Here is a 26918-nt window from a genome sequence, read left to right as displayed (position 1 = left end):
CAGAACGTGTCAACCCCCCGGTCAGAACGTGTCAACCCCCCCAATCAGAACGTATCAGTCCCCCAGTCAGAACGTGTCAGCCCCCCAGTCAGAACGTGTCAGGACGTATCAACCCCCCAGTCAGAACGTGTCAGCCCCCCAGTCAGAACGTGTCAGCCCCCCAGTCAGAACGTGTCAGCCCCCCAGTCAGAACGTGTCAGGACGTGTCAGCCCCCCAGTCAGGACGTGTAAGCCCCCCAGTCAGAACGTGTCAGCCCCCTAGTCAGGACGTGTCAGCCCCCTGTCAGGATGTGTCACCCCCCAATCAGAACGTGTAACCGCTCCCGGTCAGAACGGGTCACCCCCCCCTTCCCGGTCAGGACGTGCCACCCCCCCCCCTCCCCGGTCAGGATGTCACCCCCCCCACCCCCCCGGTCAGGACGTGTCACCCCCCCGTCAGAACGTGTCACCTCCCCAGTCAGTCCGTGTTTCCTCCCCAGTCAGGACATGTTACCCCCTCAGACAGAACGTGCCATCCCCCAGTCAGTCCGTGTCACCCCTCCCCCCCCCAGACAAAACGTGTCATCCCCCCAGTCAGGACGTGTCACCCCCCCCCCCAGTCAGGACGTGTCACCCCCCCCAGTCAGGACGTGTCACTCCCCCCAGTCAGGACGTGTCACCCCCCCACCAGCCAGAACGTGTCACCCCCCCCCCCCGTCAGGACGTGTCACTCCCCCAGTCAGAACGTGTCACACACTCCCCGTCAGAACGTGTCACCCCCCCAGTCAGAACGTGTCACCCCCCCAGTCAGAACGTGTCACCCCCCCAGTCAGAACATGTCACCCCCCCAGTCAGAACGTGTCACCCCCTCCAGTCAGAACGTGTCACCCCCCCTCCCCAGTCAGAACGTGTCACCCCCCCCCCGTCAGGACGTGTCCCCCCCCTCCAGTCAGAACTTGTCACCACCCTAGTCAAGACGTGTCACCACCCCCCCGTCAGGACGTGTCACCCCCCCCCCGTGTCAGGACGTGTCACCCCCCCAGACACAGCTCTCACAGGTGACACGATGGGAATGAGCTTTTCCTTCCTGGAAATATTTACACCGCCGGGTCCATTAGAATAAACGTCGCATTTACAAGTAGATCGGGTCCAGTTTCTGGTTCTTCCTTCCTGTTGGGCGTGTCCCCGTGTGCCATCTCCTACCTGCGTTGTGAACAGAACTTTTAACCCCTTAGGGGCCCGCAAAACACTGGGAAGAAATGTGCCCCCCCCCCTCCTGCTCACAATACTCGCCCCCCCCCCAGAAGAAAGGAATCCGTGTGATTGCACCTATGCAACAAACCCCATCCTGCCCCCACGATCCCCCCACGCCATCCTGCCCCCACGAGCCCCCCATGCCATCCTGCCCCCCACACCATTCTGCCCCCACGAGCCCCCCACGCCATCCTGCCCCCACGAGCCGCCCACGCCATCCTGCCCCCACGGGGGCGCCGCGTCGCTCGCTGTGTAAAAAATAAATTCAGCGCCTGCCGTTCTCACGTGGAGCCGGTGGTCCCACCAGCGCAGTGCGCACTGCGCGCTCCCCACCCCCTCGCGGGAATGTTCCTTTTCCGGGGTGCGGCGCCTGCAGTCTCTCGCTGGTTTCTAGCATCGGGTTTCATTGTGTTCAGCAGTTTGGGTTTTGCCCCGAAAAAGTTCTTCTTGGTCCAGCAGCAGTAAAAGTTTGGAGCGAGGTTCCGAGGTGTAGAGAGAGAGAGAGGGGGGAGAGAGGCAGGACCCAGAATCCCCTCGCACCCCAAAATCAGGTACAACCCCCTGAAATATAAAGCAACAGACCGGATCAGTGCCAGAGAAAAACGTGTGGACACGGCTACATTCACCGCACAAGATCACAAGCCCACATGCCCGGACCCTCCTTATCTGGGTTTCAATCCTGGGGGACGCTCCCCCTACAAGGACTGGGGGGGGGGAGAGGGGGTGATACTGGAAGAAAATGAAGTGAAAGAGTAGGGAAGGGAGAAGTGTGTGTGCGAGAGAGAAACATTGTAACATGGGGAAAAGGGGGAAGGGAGAAGTGTGTGTGCGAGAGAGAAACATTGTAACACGGGGAAAAGGGGGAAGGGAGAAGTGTGTGTGCGAGAGAGAAACATTGTAACGCGGGGAAAAGGGGGAAGGGAGAAGTGTGTGTGCGAGAGAGAAACATTGTAACACGGGGAAAAGGGGGAAGGGGGAAGTGTGTGTGCGAGAGAGAAACATTGTAACACGGGGAAAAGGGGGAAGGGAGAAGTGTGTGTGCGAGAGAGAAACATTGTAACACGGGGAAAAGGGGGAAGGGAGAAGTGTGTGTGCGAGAGAGAAACATTGTAACGCGGGGAAAAGGGGGAAGGGAGACGTGTGTGTGCGAGAGAGAAACATTGTAACGCGGGGAAAAGGGGGAAGGGAGAAGTGTGTGTGCGAGAGAGAAACATTGTAACGCGGGGAAAAGGGGGAAGGGAGAAGTGTGTGTGCGAGAGAGAAACATTGTAACACGGGGAAAAGGGGGAAGGGAGAAGTGTGTGTGCGAGAGAGAAACATTGTAACGCGGGGAAAAGGGGGAAGGGAGAAGTGTGTGTGCGAGAGAGAAACATTGTAACACGGGGAAAAGGGGGAAGGGAGAAGTGTGTGTGCGAGAGAGAAACATTGTAACACGGGGAAAAGGGGGAAGGGAGAAGTGTGTGTGCGAGAGAGAAACATTATAACACAGGGAAAAGGGGGAAGGGAGAAGTGTGTGTGCGAGAGAGAAACATTATAACACAGGGAAAAGGGGGAAGGGAGAAGTGTGTGTGCGAGAGAGAAACATTGTAACACAGGGAAAAGGGGGAAGGGAGAAGTGTGTGTGCGAGAGAGAAACATTGTAACACAGGGAAAAGGGGGAAGGGAGAAGTGTGTGTGCGAGAGAGAAACATTGTAACACAGGGAAAAGGGGGAAGGGAGAAGTGTGTGAGCGAGAGAGAAACATTATAACACAGGGAAAAGGGGGAAGTGTGTGTGCGAGAGAGAAACATTGTAACACAGGGAAAAGGGGGAAGGGAGAAGTGTGTGTGCGAGAGAGAAACATTATAACACGGGGAAAAGGGGGAAGGGAGAAGTGTGTGTGCGAGAGAGAAACATTATAACACGGGGAAAAGGGGGAAGGGAGAAGTGTGTGTGCGAGAGAGAAACATTATAACACGGGGAAAAGGGGGAAGGGAGAAGTGTGTGTGCGAGAGAGAAACATTATAACACAGGGAAAAGGGGGAAGGGAGAAGTGTGTGCGAGAGAGAAACATTATAACACGGGGAAAAGGGGGAAGGGAGAAGTGTGTGTGCGAGAGAGAAACATTATAACACAGGGAAAAGGGGGAAGGGAGAAGTGTGTGTGCGAGAGAGAAACATTATAACACAGGGAAAAGGGGGAAGGGAGAAGTGTGTGTGCGAGAGAGAAACATTGTAACACAGGGAAAAGGGGGAAGGGAGAAGTGTGTGTGCGAGAGAGAAACATTATAACACAGAAAAGGGAGAAGTGTGTGTGCGAGAGAGAAACATTATAACACAGAAAAGGGAGAAGGGAGAAGTGTGTGTGCGAGAGAGAAACATTGTAACACAGGGAAAAGGGGGAAGGAATTCTAGGGATTAGGAAGATGTTGAAAAGGAGGAATGAGGGAAGGAAAAAGCAGGAGGGGGGGAGAGATCCAGAAGGGGGGCTGAAGGCAGGAGCCTCCCCCCCCAGGGGTTAGATAATTGATACAGGGGGAGGGGGGGAGTTCCCACTGATACTTTAACATGTCATCTCCCAGAATTCAAAAGAACCAGATGAGGATGGGGCACAAGTCACATGACCTAGACATGTTCTACATCCGATTGACCGGGAAATGCCGTCGGAAAAGCCAGGGAGAGGGTGGGGGGGGGGGGGGGGGGGGTGTCAGGAAGTCAACCTCAGCGTGTACCCTCGGCAGGCGGGGTGCGGGACAGAGAGGGGGAATTTGGTACTTGTGAGTAGCAGAGACTCGCAGCCCTGATGTACCCACCCACTGCACCTTAACCCTGACTTACAGCTAGGGTTGCCAGGCGGCTTGTCCAGAAATACTGCACACACTGGTGAAGGTGCGACGCGCGAGAATCGTTGGTGGGGAAGAATGTTATTGATAAATGACCTGAGTGTTACGTCATTTTTTCCAAATTTTACTCCAAGTGTTCACCAATTTTTATATTCTGTTTCGTAAAAAATCTGGGGAGGGAGTGGGAGGGAGTGGGAGGGAGTGGGAGGGAGTGGGAGGGAGGGAGTGTGCTTCCGAGGATTTTTTTAGGACATAGAATATGAAATGGTGCAAATGGGTGCACGCTTAGAGTGAAATTTAGAACAAATGACGTAATGGTCAGATCATTTATAAATAACTGACCTGCAGTCATACAGGCCCATGGCGAACAATACTGCACCCCTCCTCATCCTCTCTCCCCTTATCCTCTCACCCTCCCACCCCCCTCGTCCTCTCAACCACTCCCTTCATCCTCTCACCCCCCTTCCCTTCATTGTCTCTCACCCCCCTTCCCTTCATCCTCTCACTCCCCTCCCTTCATCCTCTCTCAGACCCCTCCCTTCATCCTCTCACTCCCCTCCCTTCATCCTCTCACTCCCCTCCCTTCATCCTCTCACTCCCCTCCCTTCATCCTCTCTCAGCCCCCCTCCCTGCGTCCTCTCTCAGACCCCCTCCCTTCATCCTCTCTCACCCCCCCTCTCTTCATCCTCTCTCAGCCCCCCCCTCCCTTCATCCTCTCTCACCCCCCTCCCTTCATCCTCTCTCACCCCCCCTCCCTTCATCCTCTCTCAGCCCCCCTCCCTTCATCCTCTCTCAGCCCCCCTCCCTTCATCCTCTCACCCCCCCCCCCTGTCATTATCACCCCAACAGGGCAGCCAGAGAAGACACACACACACGACACACACGACACACACGACACACACGACACACACGACACAGCCTCACCTCTCTCTGCTCCGTGCTTTCCCTCTGCTCTTTGGCCCCACCCCCAGGCTCCTGCCACCTCCTCCTGATTGGCTGCATTAGACAGCAGCAGCCAATCAGGATTGAGGAAGCGGCCCCGCTCCCTAGCAGCAGCCCCCTGCCCCCTCCCTGCTCGGGGGAAATCCCGCGAGTGGTTATTAAGGCGGGGATTAGGGCCCCTGCGTGGCCGTGTGAGAACGAGCGCGCCACCGCGCGCATTGCTGCAGCCCAAGCGATTTGTGAACATGGCTGCGGGAGATCGTAGATGCGTGGCGGGGGCGTCACAAAGCTGGTTCGCCCTCATTGGCTGGACCAGCTCACGTGCGCTGACATCACGCGGCAGCCGCCTGAAAATACAACATTTGTTGTATTTTCAAAATGCGGCCGCGTCAACGCGCCTCTCCACCTGTAGGTGCGCAGACACGGGGGTAGGTCCCATAAGATAGTACAGCAGAGTGCTTGCCAGGTGCTCGCACGCAAGCGCATGCACGCAGCGACGCCGGCACCATAATCTGGGCCTTAGTCCAGAGAGATAATACTGGACACATACATGCCCCCCCACACACACATACATGTCCACCCCGCACACATACATGTCCCCCCTCCTTACCCACACCATCCTGTACACATACATGTCCAATATTATCTCTCATTTTTTACCGGACAGAGTAACCAAATACCGGGCTGTCCGGTTCAATACCGGACACCTGGCAACCCTATGAGCACCCCTACTACTCAAAAACTGATCCCCACACTAAATCTCCGGATCTGTTGACATTCTCTGCTATTTCAACATTGCTCCCCCACCGCACCCCAGTCCTGCCTCATCGCAACATCTATTACTACAGAACTTCTCCCTACGCCTACATACAGTACTGCCGCACCCCCCTAATATTCCAGTGTTGCCCCCCACTGCATGTCCGTCCTGTGGTCACTGCAGATCCTCACTAACTCATGTACCCCCCTGTATATCGCTCTCATACACTTTAGGATTCCCTTCCTTGCTCCCAAAGGCTCATCCTAACCCCAAATTTCTAGAAGTGGGACACTGTGTCAAAATGTTCCACAGGACAGGACGGGCCTTGCAATTTGGGATAGTTCATCCTGTTAGGGTTTTAAGGTTGAATTCCTATCACAGAGGGGAAAAACAGACAAGCATTTCGGTAGAGAGCAGCTATTCCATAGGTCTTTGTTGGCTTTGGAACAACAAGTCAGTAAAGATCCAAGACAGAGAAAGGAGGCGAAAGGGGTGAGGAGTCATGAAGATGAGCGTGAGAGGGGAGAGGACACGAGAAGGATAGTAGAAACAGCTACCACTTGTCATGCACAAGGGTTGGGATAGGGGTAGGGATGGAGGTGCTGATGAGCTGGGGAGAACCACACACTGGAGCATGCCTATCATCTGTGCTGTGTCTCCAACTATAATCCATCCTATACAACCCATGCCACCCCACATCATTCCGTACACCCGCCTGCATAGTCATCTGTATTAAAAAGAAAAAACACCTCCTTTAATTAATTCATACCCTTCTCGCTCTTCATCCGACAATTTATCTTACACTTCATTGGAATCCCTGTCTTGCCTCATTTAATAACCCAGCAACTACCTCCCCTCATACCCAACAACTACCTCACCTCATACCCATCATCTACCTCACCTCATACCCATCATCATCTACTTCACCTGATACCCATCATCATCTACCTCACCTCAAACCCATCATCAACTACCTCACGTCATACCTATCATCATCTACCTCACCTCATACCCATCATCATCTACCTCACCTCATACCCATCATCTACCTCACCTCATACCCATCATCATCTACCTCACCTCATGCCCATCATCATCTACCTCACCTCATGCCCATCATCATCTACCTCACCTCATGCCCATCATCATCTACCTCACCCCATGCCCATCATCATCTACCTCACCTCATGCCCATCATAATCTACCTCACCTCATACCCATCATCATCTACCTCACCTCATACCCATCATCATCTACCTCACCTCATACCCATCATCATCTACCTCACCTCATACCCATCATCATCTACCTCACCTCATACCCATCATCTACCTCACCTCATACCCATCATCATCTACCTCACCTCATGCCCATCATCATCTACCTCACCTCATGCCCATCATCATCTACCTCACCTCATGCCCATCATCATCTACCTCACCCCATGCCCATCATCATCTACCTCACCTCATGCCCATCATAATCTACCTCACCCCATGCCCATCATCATCTACCTCACCTCATGCCCATCATCATCTACCTCACCTCATACCCATCATCAACTACCTCACCTCATACCCATCATCATCTACCTCACCTCATACCCATCATCATCTACCTCACCTCATACCCATCATCATCTACCTCACCTCATACCCATCATAAACTACCTCACCTCATAGTCATCATCAACTACTTCACCTCATACCCATCATCAACTACCTCACCTCATACCCATCATCAACTACCTCACCTCATACCCATCATCATCTACCTCACCTCATACCCATCATCATCTACCTCACCTCATACCCATCATCTACCTCACCTCATACCCATCATCATCTACCTCACCTCATGCCCATCATCATCTACCTCACCTCATGCCCATCATCATCTACCTCACCTCATGCCCATCATCATCTACCTCACCCCATGCCCATCATCATCTACCTCACCTCATGCCCATCATAATCTACCTCACCCCATGCCCATCATCATCTACCTCACCTCATGCCCATCATCATCTACCTCACCTCATACCCATCATCAACTACCTCACCTCATACCCATCATCATCTACCTCACCTCATACCCATCATCATCTACCTCACCTCATACCCATCATCATCTACCTCACCTCATACCCATCATAAACTACCTCACCTCATAGTCATCATCAACTACTTCACCTCATACCCATCATCAACTACCTCACCTCATACCCATCATCAACTACCTCAACTCATACCCATCATCATCTACCCCCCCTCATACCCATCAACTACCTCCCCTCATACCCATCATCATCTACCTCCCCTCATACCCATCATCATCTACCTCACCTCATACCCATCATCTACCTCACCTCATACCCATCATCAACCTCCCCTCATACCCATCATCATCTACCTCACCTCATATCCATCATCAACTACCTCACCTCATACCCATCATCAACTACCTCACCTCATTCCCATCATCAACTACCTCACCTCATAACCATCATCAACTACCTCACCTCATACCCATCATCAACTACCTCACCTCATACCCATCATCAACTACCTCACCTCATACCCATCATCAACTACCTCACCTCATTCCCATCATCAACTACCTCACCTCATAACCATCATCAAATACCTCACCTCATAACCATCATCAACTACCTCACCTCATACCGATCATCTACCTCACCTCATACTCATCATCATCTACCTCACCTCATAACCATCATCAACTACCTCACCTCATACCCATCATCTACCTCACCTCATACCCATCATCATCTACCTCACCTCATACCCATCATCAACTACCTCACGTCATACCCATGATCAACTACCTCACCTCATACCCATGATCAACTACCTCACCTCATACCTATCATCTACCTCACCTCATACCCATCATCAACTACCTCACCTCATACCCATCATCATCTACCTCACCTCACACCCATCATCAACTACCTCACCTCATTCCCATCATCATCTACATCAGGTCATACCCATCATCAACTACCTCACCTCATACCCATCATCAACTAACTCACCTCATACCCATCAGCAACTACCTCACGTCATACCCATCAGCAACTACCTCACCTCATACCCATCAGCAACTACCTCCCCTCATACCCATCGGCAACTACCTCACCTCATACCCATCATCAACTACTTCACCTCATAACCATCATCATCTACCTCACCTCATACCCATCATCATCTACCTCACCTCATACCCATCATCATCTACCTCCCCTCATACCCATCATCATCTACCTCACCTCATACCCATCATCAACTACATCACCTTATACCCATCATCAACTACCTCAACTCACACCCATCATCAACTACCTCACCTCACACCCATCATCAACTACCTCACCTCATACCCATCATCAACTACCTCACCTCATACCCATCATCATCTACCTCACCTCATACCCATCATCAACTACCTCACCTCATTCCCATCATCAACTACCTCACCTCATACCCATCATCAACTACCTCACGTCACACCCATCATCAACTACCTCACCTCACACCCCTCAGCAACTACCTCACCTCACACCCACCATCAACTACCTCACCTCACACCCATCATCAACTACCTCACCTCACACACATCATCAACTACCTCACCTCATACCCATCATCAACTACCTCACCTCATACCCATCATCATCTACCTCACCTCATACCCATCAACTGCCTCGCCTCATACCCATTATCATCTACCTCGCCTCATACCCATCATCATCTACCTCGCCTCACACCCATCATCAACTACCTCACCTCACACCCATCATCAACTATCTCACCTCATACCCATCATCAACAACCTCACCTCATACCCATCATCAACTACCTCACCCCATACCCATTATCATCTACCTCACCTCATACCCATCATCAACTACCTCACCTCATACCCATCAACTACCTCACCTCATACCCATCATCAACTATCTCACCTCATACCCATCAACTACGTCACCTCATTCCCATCATCAACTACCTCACCTCATACCCATCATCATCTACCTCACCTCATACCCATCATCAACTACCTCACCTCATACCCATCTTCAACTACCTCACCTCATACCCATCATCAACTACCTCACCTCATACCCATCATCAACTACCTCACCTCATTCCCATCATCAACTACCTCACCTCATACCCATCATCAACTACCTCACCTCATAACCATCATCAACTACCTCACCTCATACCCATCATCATCTACCTCACCTCATACCCATCATCATCTACCTCACCCAATACCCATCATCAACTACCTCACCTCATACCCATCATCAACTACCTCACCTCATACTCATCATCTACCTCACCTCATACCCATCAACTACCTCACCTCATACCCATCATCATCTACCTCACCTCATACCCATCATCAACTACCTCACCTCATACCCATCATCAACTACCTCACGTCATACCCATCATCAAATACCTCACCTCATACTCATCATCTACCTCACCTCATACCCATCAACTACCTCACCTCATACCCATCATCAACTACCTCAACTCATACCCATCATCATCTACCTCACCTCATACCCATCATCAACTACCTCACCTCATACCCATCATCAAATACCTCACCTCATAGCCATCATCATCTACCTCACCTCATACCTATCAACTACCTCACCTCATACCCATCATCAACTATCTTACCTCATACCCATCATCAACAACCTCACCTTCTACCCATCATCAACTACCTCACCTCACACCCATCATCAACTACCTCACCTCACACCCATCATCAACTATCTCACCTCACACCCATCATCAACTATCTCACCTCACACCCATCATCAACAACCTCACCTCATACCTATCATCATCTACCTCACCTCATACCCATCATCAACTACCTCACCTCATACCCATCATCATCTACCTCACCTCATACCCATCAACTACCTCACCTCATACCCATCATCAACTATCTTACCTCATACCCATCATCAACAACCTCACCTTCTACCCATCATCAACTACCTCACCTCACACCCATCATCAACTACCTCACCTCACACCCATCATCAACTATCTCACCTCACACCCATCATCAACAACATCACCTCATACCCATCATCATCTACCTCACCTCATACCCATCATCAACTACCTCACCTCACACCCATCATCATCTACCTCACCTCATACCCATCATCATCATCTACCTCACCTCATACCCATCATTATCTACCTCACCTCATACCCATCAGCTACCTCACCTCACACCCATCATCAATTACCTCACCTCATACCCATCATCATCTACCTCACCTCATACCCATCATCAACTACCTCACCTCACAACCATCATCATCTACCTCACCTCATACCCATCATCATCATCTACCTCACCTCATACCCATCATTATCTACCTCACCTCATACCCATCAGCTACCTCACCTCACACCCATCATCATCTACCTCACCTCACACCCAGCATCAACTACCTCACCTCATACCCATCATCATCTACCTCACCTCATACCCATCATCATCTACCTCACCTTATACCCATCATCATCTACCTCACCTCATACCCATCATCTACCTCACCTCATACCCATCATCATCTACCTCACCTCATACCCATCATCATCTACCTCACCTCATACCCATCAACTGCCTCGCCTCATACCCATTATCATCTACCTCGCCTCATACCCATCATCATCTACCTCGCCTCACACCCATCATCAACTACCTCACCTCACACCCATCATCAACTATCTCACCTCATACCCATCATCAACAACCTCACCTCATACCCATCATCAACTACCTCACCCCATACCCATTATCATCTACCTCACCTCATACCCATCATCAACTACCTCACCTCATACCCATCAACTACCTCACCTCATACCCATCATCAACTATCTCAGCTCATACCCATCAACTACGTCACCTCATTCCCATCATCAACTACCTCACCTCATACCCATCATCATCTACCTCACCTCATACCCATCATCAACTACCTCACCTCATACCCATCTTCAACTACCTCACCTCATACCCATCATCAACTACCTCACCTCATACCCATCATCAACTACCTCACCTCATTCCCATCATCAACTACCTCACCTCATACCCATCATCAACTACCTCACCTCATAACCATCATCAACTACCTCACCTCATACCCATCATCATCTACCTCACCTCATACCCATCATCATCTACCTCACCCAATACCCATCATCAACTACCTCACCTCATACCCATCATCAACTACCTCACCTCATACTCATCATCTACCTCACCTCATACCCATCAACTACCTCACCTCATACCCATCATCATCTACCTCACCTCATACCCATCATCAACTACCTCACCTCATACCCATCATCAACTACCTCACGTCATACCCATCATCAAATACCTCACCTCATACTCATCATCTACCTCACCTCATACCCATCAACTACCTCACCTCATACCCATCATCAACTACCTCAACTCATACCCATCATCATCTACCTCACCTCATACCCATCATCAACTACCTCACCTCATACCCATCATCAAATACCTCACCTCATAGCCATCATCATCTACCTCACCTCATACCTATCAACTACCTCACCTCATACCCATCATCAACTATCTTACCTCATACCCATCATCAACAACCTCACCTTCTACCCATCATCAACTACCTCACCTCACACCCATCATCAACTACCTCACCTCACACCCATCATCAACTATCTCACCTCACACCCATCATCAACTATCTCACCTCACACCCATCATCAACAACCTCACCTCATACCTATCATCATCTACCTCACCTCATACCCATCATCAACTACCTCACCTCATACCCATCATCATCTACCTCACCTCATACCCATCAACTACCTCACCTCATACCCATCATCAACTATCTTACCTCATACCCATCATCAACAACCTCACCTTCTACCCATCATCAACTACCTCACCTCACACCCATCATCAACTACCTCACCTCACACCCATCATCAACTATCTCACCTCACACCCATCATCAACAACCTCACCTCATACCCATCATCATCTACCTCACCTCATACCCATCATCAACTACCTCACCTCACAGCCATCATCATCTACCTCACCTCATACCCATCATCATCATCTACCTCACCTCATACCCATCATTATCTACCTCACCTCATACCCATCATCATCTACCTCACCTCATACCCATCATCAACTACCTCACCTCACACCCATCATCATCTACCTCACCTCATACCCATCATCATCATCTACCTCACCTCATACCCATCATTATCTACCTCACCTCATACCCATCAGCTACCTCACCTCACACCCATCATCATCTACCTCACCTCACACCCAGCATCAACTACCTCACCTCATACCCATCATCATCTACCTCACCTCATACCCATCATCATCTACCTCACCTCATACCCATCATCATCTACCTCACCTCATACCCATCATCATCTACCTCACCTCATACCCATCATCATCTACCTCACCTCATACCCATCATCATCTACCTCACCTCATACCCATCAACTGCCTCGCCTCATACCCATTATCATCTACCTCGCCTCATACCCATCATCATCTACCTCGCCTCACACCCATCATCAACTACCTCACCTCACACCCATCATCAACTATCTCACCTCATACCCATCATCAACAACCTCACCTCATACCCATCATCAACTACCTCACCCCATACCCATCATCATCTACCTCACCTCATACCCATCATCAACTACCTCACCTCATACCCATCAACTACCTCACCTCATACCCATCATCAACTATCTCACCTCATACCCATCAACTACGTCACCTCATTCCCATCATCAACTACCTCACCTCATACCCATCATCATCTACCTCACCTCATACCCATCATCAACTACCTCACCTCATACCCATCTTCAACTACCTCACCTCATACCCATCATCAACTACCTCACCTCATACCCATCATCAACTACCTCACCTCATTCCCATCATCAACTACCTCACCTCATACCCATCATCAACTACCTCACCTCATAACCATCATCAACTACCTCACCTCATACCCATCATCATCTACCTCACCTCATACCCATCATCATCTACCTCACCCAATACCCATCATCAACTACCTCACCTCATACCCATCATCAACTACCTCCCCTCATACTCATCATCTACCTCACCTCATACCCATCAACTACCTCACCTCATACCCATCATCATCTACCTCACCTCATACCCATCATCAACTACCTCACCTCATACCCATCATCAACTACCTCACGTCATACCCATCATCAAATACCTCACCTCATACTCATCATCTACCTCACCTCATACCCATCAACTACCTCACCTCATACCCATCATCAACTACCTCAACTCATACCCATCATCATCTACCTCACCTCATACCCATCATCAACTACCTCACCTCATACCCATCATCAAATACCTCACCTCATAGCCATCATCATCTACCTCACCTCATACCTATCAACTACCTCACCTCATACCCATCATCAACTATCTTACCTCATACCCATCATCAACAACCTCACCTTCTACCCATCATCAACTACCTCACCTCACACCCATCATCAACTACCTCACCTCACACCCATCATCAACTATCTCACCTCACACCCATCATCAACTATCTCACCTCACACCCATCATCAACAACCTCACCTCATACCCATCATCATCTACCTCACCTCATACCCATCATCAACTACCTCACCTCATACCCATCATCATCTACCTCACCTCATACCCATCAACTACGTCACCTCATTCCCATCATCAACTACCTCACCTCATACCCATCATCATCTACCTCACCTCATACCCATCATTAACTACCTCACCTCATACCCATCTTCAACTACCTCACCTCATACCCATCATCAACTACCTCACCTCATACCCATCATCAACTACCTCACCTCATTCCCATCATCAACTACCTCACCTCATACCCATCATCAACTACCTCACCTCATAACCATCATCAACTACCTCACCTCATACCCATCATCATCTACCTCACCTCATACCCATCATCATCTACCTCACCCAATACCCATCATCAACTACCTCACCTCATACCCATCATCAACTACCTCACCTCATACTCATCATCTACCTCACCTCATACCCATCAACTACCTCACCTCATACCCATCATCATCTACCTCACCTCATACCCATCATCAACTACCTCACCTCATACCCATCATCAACTACCTCACGTCATACCCATCATCAAATACCTCACCTCATACTCATCATCTACCTCACCTCATACCCATCAACTACCTCACCTCATACCCATCACCAACTACCTCAACTCATACCCATCATCATCTACCTCACCTCATACCCATCATCAACTACCTCACCTCATACCCATCATCAAATACCTCACCTCATAGCCATCATCATCTACCTCACCTCATACCTATCAACTACCTCACCTCATACCCATCATCAACTATCTTACCTCATACCCATCATCAACAACCTCACCTTCTACCCATCATCAACTACCTCACCTCACACCCATCATCAACTACCTCACCTCACACCCATCATCAACTATCTCACCTCACACCCATCATCAACTATCTCACCTCACACCCATCATCAACAACCTCACCTCATACCTATCATCATCTACCTCACCTCATACCCATCATCAACTACCTCACCTCATACCCATCATCATCTACCTCACCTCATACCCATCAACTACCTCACCTCATACCCATCATCAACTATCTTACTTCATACCCATCATCAACAACCTCACCTTCTACCCATCATCAACTACCTCACCTCACACCCATCATCAACTATCTCACCTCACACCCATCATCATCTACCTCACCTCATACCCATCATCATCATCTACCTCACCTCATACCCATCATTATCTACCTCACCTCATACCCATCAGCTACCTCACCTCACACCCATCATCAATTACCTCACCTCATACCCATCATCATCTACCTCACCTCATACCCATCATCAACTACCTCACCTCACACCCATCATCATCTACCTCACCTCATACCCATCATCATCATCTACCTCACCTCATACCCATCATTATCTACCTCACCTCATACCCATCAGCTACCTCACCACACCCATCATCATCTACCTCACCTCACACCCAGCATCAACTACCTCACCTCATACCCATCATCATCTACCTCACCTCATACCCATCATCATCTACCTCACCTCATACCCATCATCATCCACCTCACCTCATACCGATCATCATCTACCTCACCTCATACCCATCATCAACTACCTCACCTCATACCCATCATCTACCTCACCTCATACCCATCATTATCTTCCTCACCTCATACCCATCAGCTACCTCACCTCACACCCATCATCATCTACCTCACCTCACACCCACCATCAACTACCTCACCTCATACCATCATCATCTACCTCACCTCATACCCATCATCATCTACCTCACCTCATACCCATCATCATCTACCTCACCTCATACCCATCATCATCTACCTCACCTCATACCCATCATCAACTACCTCACCTCATACCCATCATCTACCTCACCTCATACCCATCATTATCTTCATCACCTCATACCCATCAGCTACCTCACCTCATACCCATCATCATCTACCTCACCTCATACCCATCATCAACTACCTCACCTCATACCCATTATCATCTACCTCACCTCATACCCATCATCATCTACCTCACCTCATACCCATCATCATCTACCTCACCTCATACCCATCATCAACTACGTCACCTCATAACCATCATCAACTACGTCACCTCATACCCATCATCAACTACCTCACCTCATACCCATCATCAGCTACCTCACCTCACACCCATCATCAGCTACCTCACCTCACACCCATCATCATCTACCTCACCTCATACCCATCATCATCATCTACCTCACCTCATACCCATCATTATCTACCTCACCTCATACCCATCATCAACTACCTCACCTCATACCCATCATCATCTACCTCACCTCATACCCATCATTATCTACCTCACCTCATACCCATCAGCTACCTCACCTCACACCCATCATCAACTACCTCACCTCATACCCATCATCATCTACCTCACCTCATACCCATCATTATCTACCTCACCTCAGACCCATCAGCTACCTCACCTCATACCCATCATCATCTACCTCACCTCATACCCATCATCAACTACCTCACCTCATACCCATCATCAACTACGTCACCTCATACCCATCATCATCTACCTCACCTCATACCCATCATTATCTACCTCACCTCATACCCATCATCATCTTCCTCACCTCACACCCATCATCATCTACCTCACCTCACACCCATCATCAACTACCTCACCTCACACCCATCATCAACGATCTCACCTCATACTCATCAACAACCTCACCTCATACCCATCATCATCATCTACCTCACCTCATACCCATCATCATCTACCTCACCTCATACCCATCATCAACTACCTCACCCCATACCCATCATCATCTTCCTCACCTCATACCCATCATTATCTACCTTACCTCATACCCATCAGCTACCTCACCTCACACCCATCATCAACTACCTCACCTCATACCCATCATCATCTACCTCACACCCATCATTATCTACCTCACCTCATACCCATCAGCTACCTCACCTCATACCCATCATCATCTACCTCACCTCATACCCATCATCAACTACCTCACCTCATACCCATCATCAACTACCTCACCTCACACCCATCATTATCTACCTCACCTCACACCCATCATCATCTTCCTCACCTCACACCCATCATCATCTACCTCACCTCACACCATCATCAACTACCTCACCTCACACCCATCATCAACTATCTCACCTCACACCCATCATCAACAACCTCACCTCATACCCATCATCAACTACCTCACCTCATACCCATTATCATCTACCTCACCTCAAACCCATCAACTACCTCACCTCATACCCATCAACTACCTCACCTCATACTCATCATCATCTACCTCACCTCATACCCATCATCATCTACCTCACCTCATACCCATCATCATCTACCTCACCTCATACCCATCATCAACTATCTCACCTCATACCCATCAACTACCTTACCTCATTCCATCATCAACTACCTCACCTCATACCCATCATCATCTACCTCACCTCATAACCCATCATCAACTACCTCACCTCACACCCATCTACCTCACCTCACACCCATCATCAACTACCTCACCTCATACCCATCATCAACTACCTCACCTCATACCCATCATCAACTACCTCACCTCATACCCATCATCAACTACCTCACCTCATACCCATCATCAACTACCTCACCTCATACCCATCATCAACTACCTCACCTCATACCCATCATCAACTACCTCACCTCATACCCATCATCATCTACCTCACGTCATACCCATCATCAACTACCTCACCTCATACCCATCATCAACTACCTCACCTCATACCCATCATCAACTACCTCACCTCATACCCATCATCAACTACCTCACCTCACACTCATCATCAACTACCTCACCTCACACCCATCATCAACTATCTCACCTCACACCCATCATCAACTACCTCACCTCATACCCATCATCATCTACCTCACCTCATACCCATCATCAACTACCTCACCTCATACCCATCATCAACTACCTCACCTCATACCCATCAACTACCTCACCTCATACCCATCATCATCTACTTCACCTCATACCCATCATCAACTACCTCACCTCATACCCATCATCAACTATCTCACCTCATACCCATCATCATCTACCTCACCTCATACCCATCAACTACCTCCCCTCATACCCATCAACTACCTCACCTCATACCCATCATCATCTACCTCACCTCATACCCATCATCAACTACCTCACCTCATACCCATCATCAACTACCTCACCTCATACCCATCATCATCTACCTCACCTCATACCCATCATTATCTACCTCACCTCATACCCATCATCATCTTCCTCACCTCACACCCATCATCATCTACCTCACCTCACACCCATCATCAACTACCTCACCTCACACCCATCATCAACTATCTCACCTCATACTCATCAACAACCTCACCTCATACCCATCATCATCTACCTCACCTCATACCCATCATCATCTACCTCACCTCATACCCATCATCAACTACGTCACCTCATACCCATCATCAACTACGTCACCTCATACCCATCATCAACTACGTCACCTCATACCCATCATCAGCTACCTCACCTCATACCCATCATCAACTACCTCACCTCATACCCATCATCATCATCTACCTCACCTCATACCCATCATCATCTACCTCACCTCATACCCATCATCAACTACCTCACCCCATACCCATCATCATCTACCTCACCTCATACCCATCATTATCTACCTTACCTCATACCCATCAGCTACCTCACCTCACACCCATCATCAACTACCTCACCTCATACCCATCATCATCTACCTCACCTCATACCCATCATTATCTACCTCACCTCATACCCATCAGCTACCTCACCTCATACCCATCATCATCTACCTCACCTCATACCCATCATCAACTACCTCACCTCATACCCATCATCAACTACCTCACCTCACACCCATCATTATCTACCTCACCTCACACCCATCATCATCTTCCTCACCTCACACCCATCATCATCTACCTCACCTCACACCCATCATCAACTACCTCACCTCACACCCATCATCAACTATCTCACCTCACACCCATCATCAACAACCTCACCTCATACCCATCATCAACTACCTCACCTCATACCCATTATCATCTACCTCACCTCAAACCCATCAACTACCTCACCTCATACCCATCAACTACCTCACCTCATACTCATCATCATCTACCTCACCTCATACCCATCATCAACTACCTCACCTCACACCCATCTACCTCACCTCACACCCATCATCAACTACCTCACCTCATACCCATCATCAACTACCTCACCTCATACCCATCATCAACTACCTCACCTCATACCCATCATCAACTACCTCACCTCATACCCATCATCAACTACCTCACGTCATACCCATCATCAACTACCTCACCTCATACCCATCATCATCTACCTCACGTCATACCCATCATCAACTACCTCACCTCATACCCATCATCAACTACCTCACCTCATACCCATCATCAACTACCTCACCTCATACCCATCATCAACTACCTCACCTCATACCCATCATCAACTACCTCACCTCACACTCATCATCAACTACCTCACCTCACACCCATCATCAACTATCTCACCTCACACCCATCATCAACTACCTCACCTCATACCCATCATCATCTACCTCACCTCATACCCATCATCAACTACCTCACCTCATACCCATCATCAACTACCTCACCTCATACCCATCAACTACCTCACCTCATACCCATCATCATCTACTTCACCTCATACCCATCATCAACTACCTCACCTCATACCCATCATCAACTATCTCACCTCATACCCATCATCATCTACCTCACCTCATACCCATCAACTACCTCCCCTCATACCCATCAACTACCTCACCTCATACCCATCATCATCTACCTCACCTCATACCCATCATCAACTACCTCACCTCATACCCATCATCAACTACCTCACCTCATACCCATCATCATCTACCTCACCTCATACCCATCATCAACTACCTCACCTCATACCCATCATCATCTACCTCACCTCATACCCATCATCAACTACTTCACCTCATACCCATCATCATCTACCTCACCTCATACCCATCATCATCTACCTCACCTCATACCCATCATCATCTACCTCACCTCATACCCATCATCAACTACCTCACCTCATACCCATCAACTACCTCACCTCATACCCATCATCATCTACCTCACCTCATACCCATCTTCAACTACCTCACCTCATGCCCATCATCAACTACTTCACCTCATACCCATCATCAACTACCTCACCTCATACCCATCATCAACTACCTCACCCTCTATCATAGGGGTGGCAAACTCCAGTCTTCATCTGAACCACTGATTAAGGCAACTGTGCTAAAGCAGGGATATCCTGAAAACCTGACCTGTTGGTAGCTTTTGAGGACTGAACTTGGCTACGCCTGCTCTATCACATCCCAATATACTCCATCCCTTTAAACGAACCACTTCCAAGCCCATGTATCCTGTCCTATAATCCCCCATGCCAACATGGCCAATCCCATATAACTCGCCACTTTCATCTTTCTTCCCATATAACTCATCAGTTATATCATATATACCATAACCTCAAAACCTATGGATATCCAAACATCTCAAGTTCTCTTGCTGTATCCAATACAAGAAAGGACTAAGACCCCAAGGGTTGGTTTATAAATCCGGACATGAACATATTTTCACAGTGTGTTCTATTTCACTACAATGGGCATCTCACACACAGCTCTCTAAAACTCTGATTGGCTCAGGTTTCTCAGCTCACGTGGTGGGTGGAGTTGAGGGGGGAGGTGGAGGGATGGAGATGGAAGGGGGAGGGTTGAGATGGAGGGGGGGAGAGGTTGAGATGGAGGGGGGGAGAGGTTGAGATGGAGGGGGGAGGTTGAGATGGAGGGGGGGAGGTTGAGATGGAGGGGGGGAGGTTGAGATGGAGGGGGGAGTTTGAGATGGAGGGCGGGAGGTGGAGATGTAGGGGGGGTGGAGATGAAGGGGGGAGGTGGAGATGTAGTGGGGAGATGGAGGGGGGGAGGTTGAGATGGAGGGGGAAGGGGAGGTTGAGATGGAGGGGGAAGGGGGGAGGTGGAGATGGAGGGGGGAGATGGAGGAGGGAAGGGGAAGTGGAGGGATGGAGATGGGGGGGTGGAGTTGGAGGGGGGATGTTGAGATGAAGGGGGGAGGGGGAGATGAAGGGGGGAGGTGGAGATGAAGGGGGGAGGGGGAGATGCAGGGGGGAGATGCAGGGTGGAGATGGAGGTGGGAGATGGAGGGGCGGGTAGGTTGAGATGGAGGGGGAAGGGGGAGATGAATGGGGGAGGTGGAAATGGAGGGGGCAGGTGGAAATGGAGGGGGGAGATGGAGATGGAAGGGGGGGAGGTGGAGAGCAGAGCTTTTCAACCAGTTTTCCAGACGGGCCAGATGGGAAGAATTTTACGAGTAGGAGGGCAGAAGGTGGTGTAATGTCATTTAAGAAACATAAAAATATAATACGTACCTGTGAGCATCTATAACCTCTCCACCGGATATATTAATATTAACCAAGCTGGAAAGTGAGTTTCAGGGGGGAAATTGCACTTAATGCCTGAGCAACTGCAATGTAAATATCCTGGGCAGGCAGTGTGACGCCCTGCGGGCCGGGTTTGGCCCGTGGGTACAAGTTGAAGAGCCCTGATACAGGGAGCGGGAATAAAAGAAAAGCAACAAAGAACACGGCTCCAGGCAAGTTCCGAGTGCGCAGCCCACAGCCCAAAATGCACAAGTACAGCAAGGACGGACAGGACACGGGAGGGGACGACACAGACACGGGGACGGGTGGCATGAGTGGGACCGTGAGGGAAAGAGTGCGGGGGGATGCTGGATCAGAAGCCAAAGGTATCACAATATAAACTGACCAGTTAGGATAAGCCTGTCCTGTTGAAAGGCAGATGCCACCTCGCATGAAACGCAGCCCCGAAATGTTCACAGATTGGTATATACATTTAGGGAGCTTTAGGTTCCTCTTTATCAGAGACCCGGGGGAGCTAAACTGCTGCAAAAATAAAAGCGCACCAGATTTCTCTGCGGAAAGAAAGCCACGTGTACTGTATGCTGCGGGGATGCTAGGAATTTGGTGCTGTGTTTTACAACAGTATGGCAGCTGGGAGACTTGGCTAAACGGCTCCCATTGTAAGACGTAGGATTTAACTGATTATATATCCCTACTTCCTCCGCTGAGACCGTGAGAGCGCCATGCTGGAACTGTGATGTCATCAAAAAGGGCTGGAGGCCACACCTAACACACTGACACACTGGCGGGGCGGACATGTACGGTGGGGGTTTCGTTTCTCTAACGGGTGATACCATTCTGAAAATTCTCTATAGCCTAATGCCCACTCTGTATACAGAGTTGGCGCCATAGTAATGTACATGTGTATAATGAACTGAAGTCCTTTTCTTATGACATCACAAATCCAAGATGGCCCCCAGCGGCGTTAGCACGCATGGTTAACATAATGGGCTCCTTAACCCCGGCACTTCCAGTGTATATAATGTTGTTCTAACACTTTGAGGCTGTGTTTTACATAGGGTGTGTGCAACCCTTCCGTGGCTCACCGTACAGACTACAGAGCACTGAAACAATAAAGGTATAATGCACGGCACGTATACATCCATAAGTACACAGCACTCCATGCGTTCTAACCACACTGCTCAGACCTCCTGCGACGCCTCTCCTCTGGGTCGCGGTGAAGGAGGAGGAGAGGGAGGTTCTCAAATACAACACGGTCATTCCATTGGATGCAACTTACAAGGACGTTGCTACGTGTCCCAGGGCAGCCAATGGACGCTAGGGTAACGCCATAGCGACAGAGTCATCTCATGATTTGATTGGACCCTGGCACGAGGTGGGCGGGGTTCAAGCGGCAGAAAAAGAGAAGCTGTTTTTTTGGTCATGTGGTTTCTCTGTTCTATAGGTATATATATATATATTTATGGATTTACTTTTAGCTTTGCTTGGTTATATAGATATTTATGTTTAGCTTTCCTCTATTTTAAATATATATAATGTACATATTTAATTTCTTCTTTCTTTCTGATGACAGAAGGGAAAAACTAGTAGATGGAGATAGAGATATATATATATATCTATCATTACATGGGTTGGAAATATGCCTGGGTCAAGCTCAACCAGTTCTGGCCTTTAGACCCTATACCAAATGTATAAGCCCTAGAACTATCAGTCTCCCGGTTACATGTGCCTATGCTTTAGGTTTCTGCTTCTTTGCAGGCACCCGCTCCTTATCACGCGCTATTAGAAGTTGCTGCACTCTCCCCTGCTGAATGCCTTCAGTTAACTGGAAACAAGGAGAGTTAAAAAAAAGAAAAAAAACAGAAGAAAAACCACTGAAAGTAAAAATAAAATACAGTCATGAAAACACGAGGAAACTCACAATCCAAAACACGGATCACACGCAGAGAACACGGACAGGGGACATGGACCCAGACTCACCGCATGCCACCAGGGGCACGAGGAGCTAGTGGGGAGGCAATAAGGTCCTAGGTGGGCTCAGTTACCCTTAGATTAGCTAGTGGTAACCCAACTCCTGTGTTGCCTCTTTCCCACCTTACAATCAGGAAATAGTGCTAACTGCAGGGCATGGTAAAGTTCAGATCCCCTATTCACAGTGGTTTTTTTTGGTGTGTATATATTGTACAATAGCTGAGCCTCGCTGCTTTATACACAGTCTGTGTGGTTATAATATAGAGCGAGGGGCTCAACTCCAGCCCTCAATCCCCCCCCAACAGGGCAGTTTGCAGGATATCCCAGCTTCATCAAAGGTGGCTCAATCAGAGACTGCCTCTGATTGATCCACCTGTGCTGAAGCAGAGACTGATTGAGCCACCTGTGCTGAAGCAGGGACATCCTGAAAACCTGACCTGCTGTGGCGGCGGGGTGGCTTAAGGACTGGAGTTGCGCAACCCCGACATAAGGTCAGAGATATGCCTGGGTATGATAATAAAATAAATAATACGTGGAAACAAAGATCAATCTTAACCTACATATCTGATACAGTGGGAATATGTCCTCTTCCTCCTGCCCCCTGCCCCCTGCCCCCTGCATGGCTTTCTTTTACCCTGGGCAGCAAGGGGTTAAGGGCAGAGCAGTAAGTCTGTCCACCCCTATGTACCTTGTATTGTGTGTACGGGCTACTGCCTGCTGCCCCTTTATTACATACGAGTGCCCCCTCCCCATATACACCATACAAGCCCTTCTTCTGCTCAGGTCTTCGGGGGGTGGGCGTGGGCGTTTGTTACCCACCTGAGCTCCTCAGTATGGACGGTTAGCATCTTTTGGTCGCTTGAGTTGCACTTTCAGCCTCTTCATGCCGATCTGGAAGCCATTCATGGCCTGGATAGCAGCCTGGGCGCTGCCCGGATTGTCAAAACTTACAAAGCCTGTGGGTTTGCGGAGATACAAAGGAGAGGGTCAGAGAAGTGCGCAGTGTGTGTGCAGTGTGTACACTGTGTGTGTGCAGTGTGTGTACACTGTGTGTGTGCAGTGTGTGCGAGAAGTGCAACACAGACCTCTTAAATGAAGTGCTTCAAAATTCCTGACTACTGCACTTACCCACCATCAAGGCCAGGCACTGCCATATACTGCCCTTACCCACCATCAAGGCCAGGCACTGCCATATACTGCCCTTACCCACCATCAAGGCCAGGCACTGCCATATACTGCCCTTACCCACCATCAAGGCCAGGCACTGCCATATACTGCCCTTACCCACCATCAAGGCCAGGCACTGCCATTTACTGCACTTATTCCCTCACCTGCTGTCTCTGTAAGTCTCCCAACATACCCCTTAGATTGTAAGCTCTCCGGGGCAGGGATTTCCTTTCCTATTCCTTGTTTGTTGCACTTATTGCATTATAATGCCCAGTACTGTATTGTCTCTTGTAAATTGCTAAGTACACTTTGGGCCCTATATAAATAAAGACATACATGCACAGACTGACTTGTGACTTGTAACTCCACTTCCTAATCTGTGGATTCAGGATCTATATTAAGAGCGAACATCCCGGGGAAAAGTGCCGGAGAAGGAGGAAGGGATGGGGGGGGGGAGAGGGAAGGGATGGGGGGGGGGGGGGGGGAGAGGGAAGGGATGGGGGGGGGGGAGGAGAGGGAAGGGATGGGGGGAGGGAGAGGGAAGGGATGGGGGGAGGGAGAGGGAAGGGATGGGGGGAGAGAGGGAAGGGATGGGGGGGGGAGAGGGAAGGGATGGGGGGAGGGAGAGGGAAGGGATGGGGGGAGGGAGAGGGAAGGGATGGGGGGAGGGAGAGGGAAGGGATGGGGGGGAGAGGGAAGGGATGGGGGGGGGAGAGAGGGAAGGGATGGGGGGGGGAGAGTGGGAAATGTTTACTAACTGCAAATCTTGAGAAACCCATATTCCCAACTCGCAGGCCATTTTTACGGTGTTCCCAGGTATCTGAATGTGTTTCACTTTTAGGTAATGTCACTGTTTGAATTGTAAAAAAAAAAAAAAGAGACTTTTCACGTTGAATCAACTTCTCCTTGGAGTAATATTCTCTCCTTACGGTAATACAACCCCAAGGGTCCAGCCTGCCCTGCTGAGGTCAAAGGCCAATGAGTTTGGGCTCCGCTGCTGGTCACTCACCAAAACACTTGCTCTGATTGGTGGCGCGGTCTACAAACACTTTGGCTGAGATGACGTTTCCAAAGGAAGAAACATCTGGAGGATCTCGGAGTCCGTGAACTCTTGGGGCAAGTGGTAGATGAAGATATTGCAACCCTCTGGACCTGTCAGAACCAGAGCCAGACAAAGTGGGATGGAACCCTCTCTGTATACACAGATAGGACCCCTCTGCAGTCCTGTCACATCTAGAACTGGAGGGCTGCCTTCAGAACCACTCAGAATCCAAAGGTGTTGTGGTGGACCCCCGTGGACACACTCACCCTCTCTCTGCTGCTGCTGTTGGGGAGGTTGCTGGGGGAGCAGCTGGGGCGGCTGTGAGAACGCCGGACTCACCAGACCGTACGCGGCAGGATACGCTGCTGTGAAACCGACAAGCACGGTAAGGAAATATCTCTCCCAGAACCTGGCTCCCTGCTCTCATCAATGGTACCTGCCCCAGCCAAATACCCCCTGCCCCATACATATACCCCTATCCTATACATATACCCCGTGCCCCATACATATACCCTCCACCCCATACATATACCCCCTATCCTATACATATATCCCCTATCCTATACATATACGCCCCGCCCCATACATATAC

At 49.5% G+C, this 26918-nt stretch overlaps 1 protein-coding gene and 2 long non-coding RNA genes across 3 annotated transcripts; all 3 read right to left on the bottom strand.

Annotated features, from left to right (window-relative positions):
- Nucleotides 1–1420: 1420 nt before the first annotated feature.
- On the bottom strand, nucleotides 1421–26743 carry LOC142477440 (CUGBP Elav-like family member 3-A; the record flags this gene model as incomplete). Its single annotated transcript, XM_075582266.1, is given in 5 exon segments — nucleotides 1421–1794; nucleotides 24937–25073; nucleotides 26294–26356; nucleotides 26359–26436; nucleotides 26593–26743. Coding segments are annotated over 4 exon segments (420 nt in total), but the record flags the coding sequence as incomplete, so codon positions are not given.
- On the bottom strand, nucleotides 14007–15616 carry LOC142477437 (uncharacterized). The gene is made up of 3 exons (XR_012792384.1): nucleotides 15188–15616; nucleotides 14218–15115; nucleotides 14007–14145 (listed from the first exon to the last, which is right to left on the bottom strand). It is a non-coding gene; the product is annotated as an uncharacterized LOC142477437 (long non-coding RNA).
- On the bottom strand, nucleotides 17311–18002 carry LOC142477439 (uncharacterized). The gene is made up of 3 exons (XR_012792385.1): nucleotides 17757–18002; nucleotides 17545–17705; nucleotides 17311–17500 (listed from the first exon to the last, which is right to left on the bottom strand). It is a non-coding gene; the product is annotated as an uncharacterized LOC142477439 (long non-coding RNA).
- Nucleotides 26744–26918: the final 175 nt, after the last annotated feature.

The sequence above is a fragment of the Ascaphus truei genome, unplaced genomic scaffold (assembly GCF_040206685.1).
Source record: "Ascaphus truei isolate aAscTru1 unplaced genomic scaffold, aAscTru1.hap1 HAP1_SCAFFOLD_2093, whole genome shotgun sequence".
NCBI classification, from domain to species: Eukaryota; Metazoa; Chordata; class Amphibia; order Anura; family Ascaphidae; genus Ascaphus; species Ascaphus truei.
The sequence above is the reverse complement of the archived record's forward strand: the minus strand, read 5'-3'. Positions and strand labels throughout refer to the sequence as shown.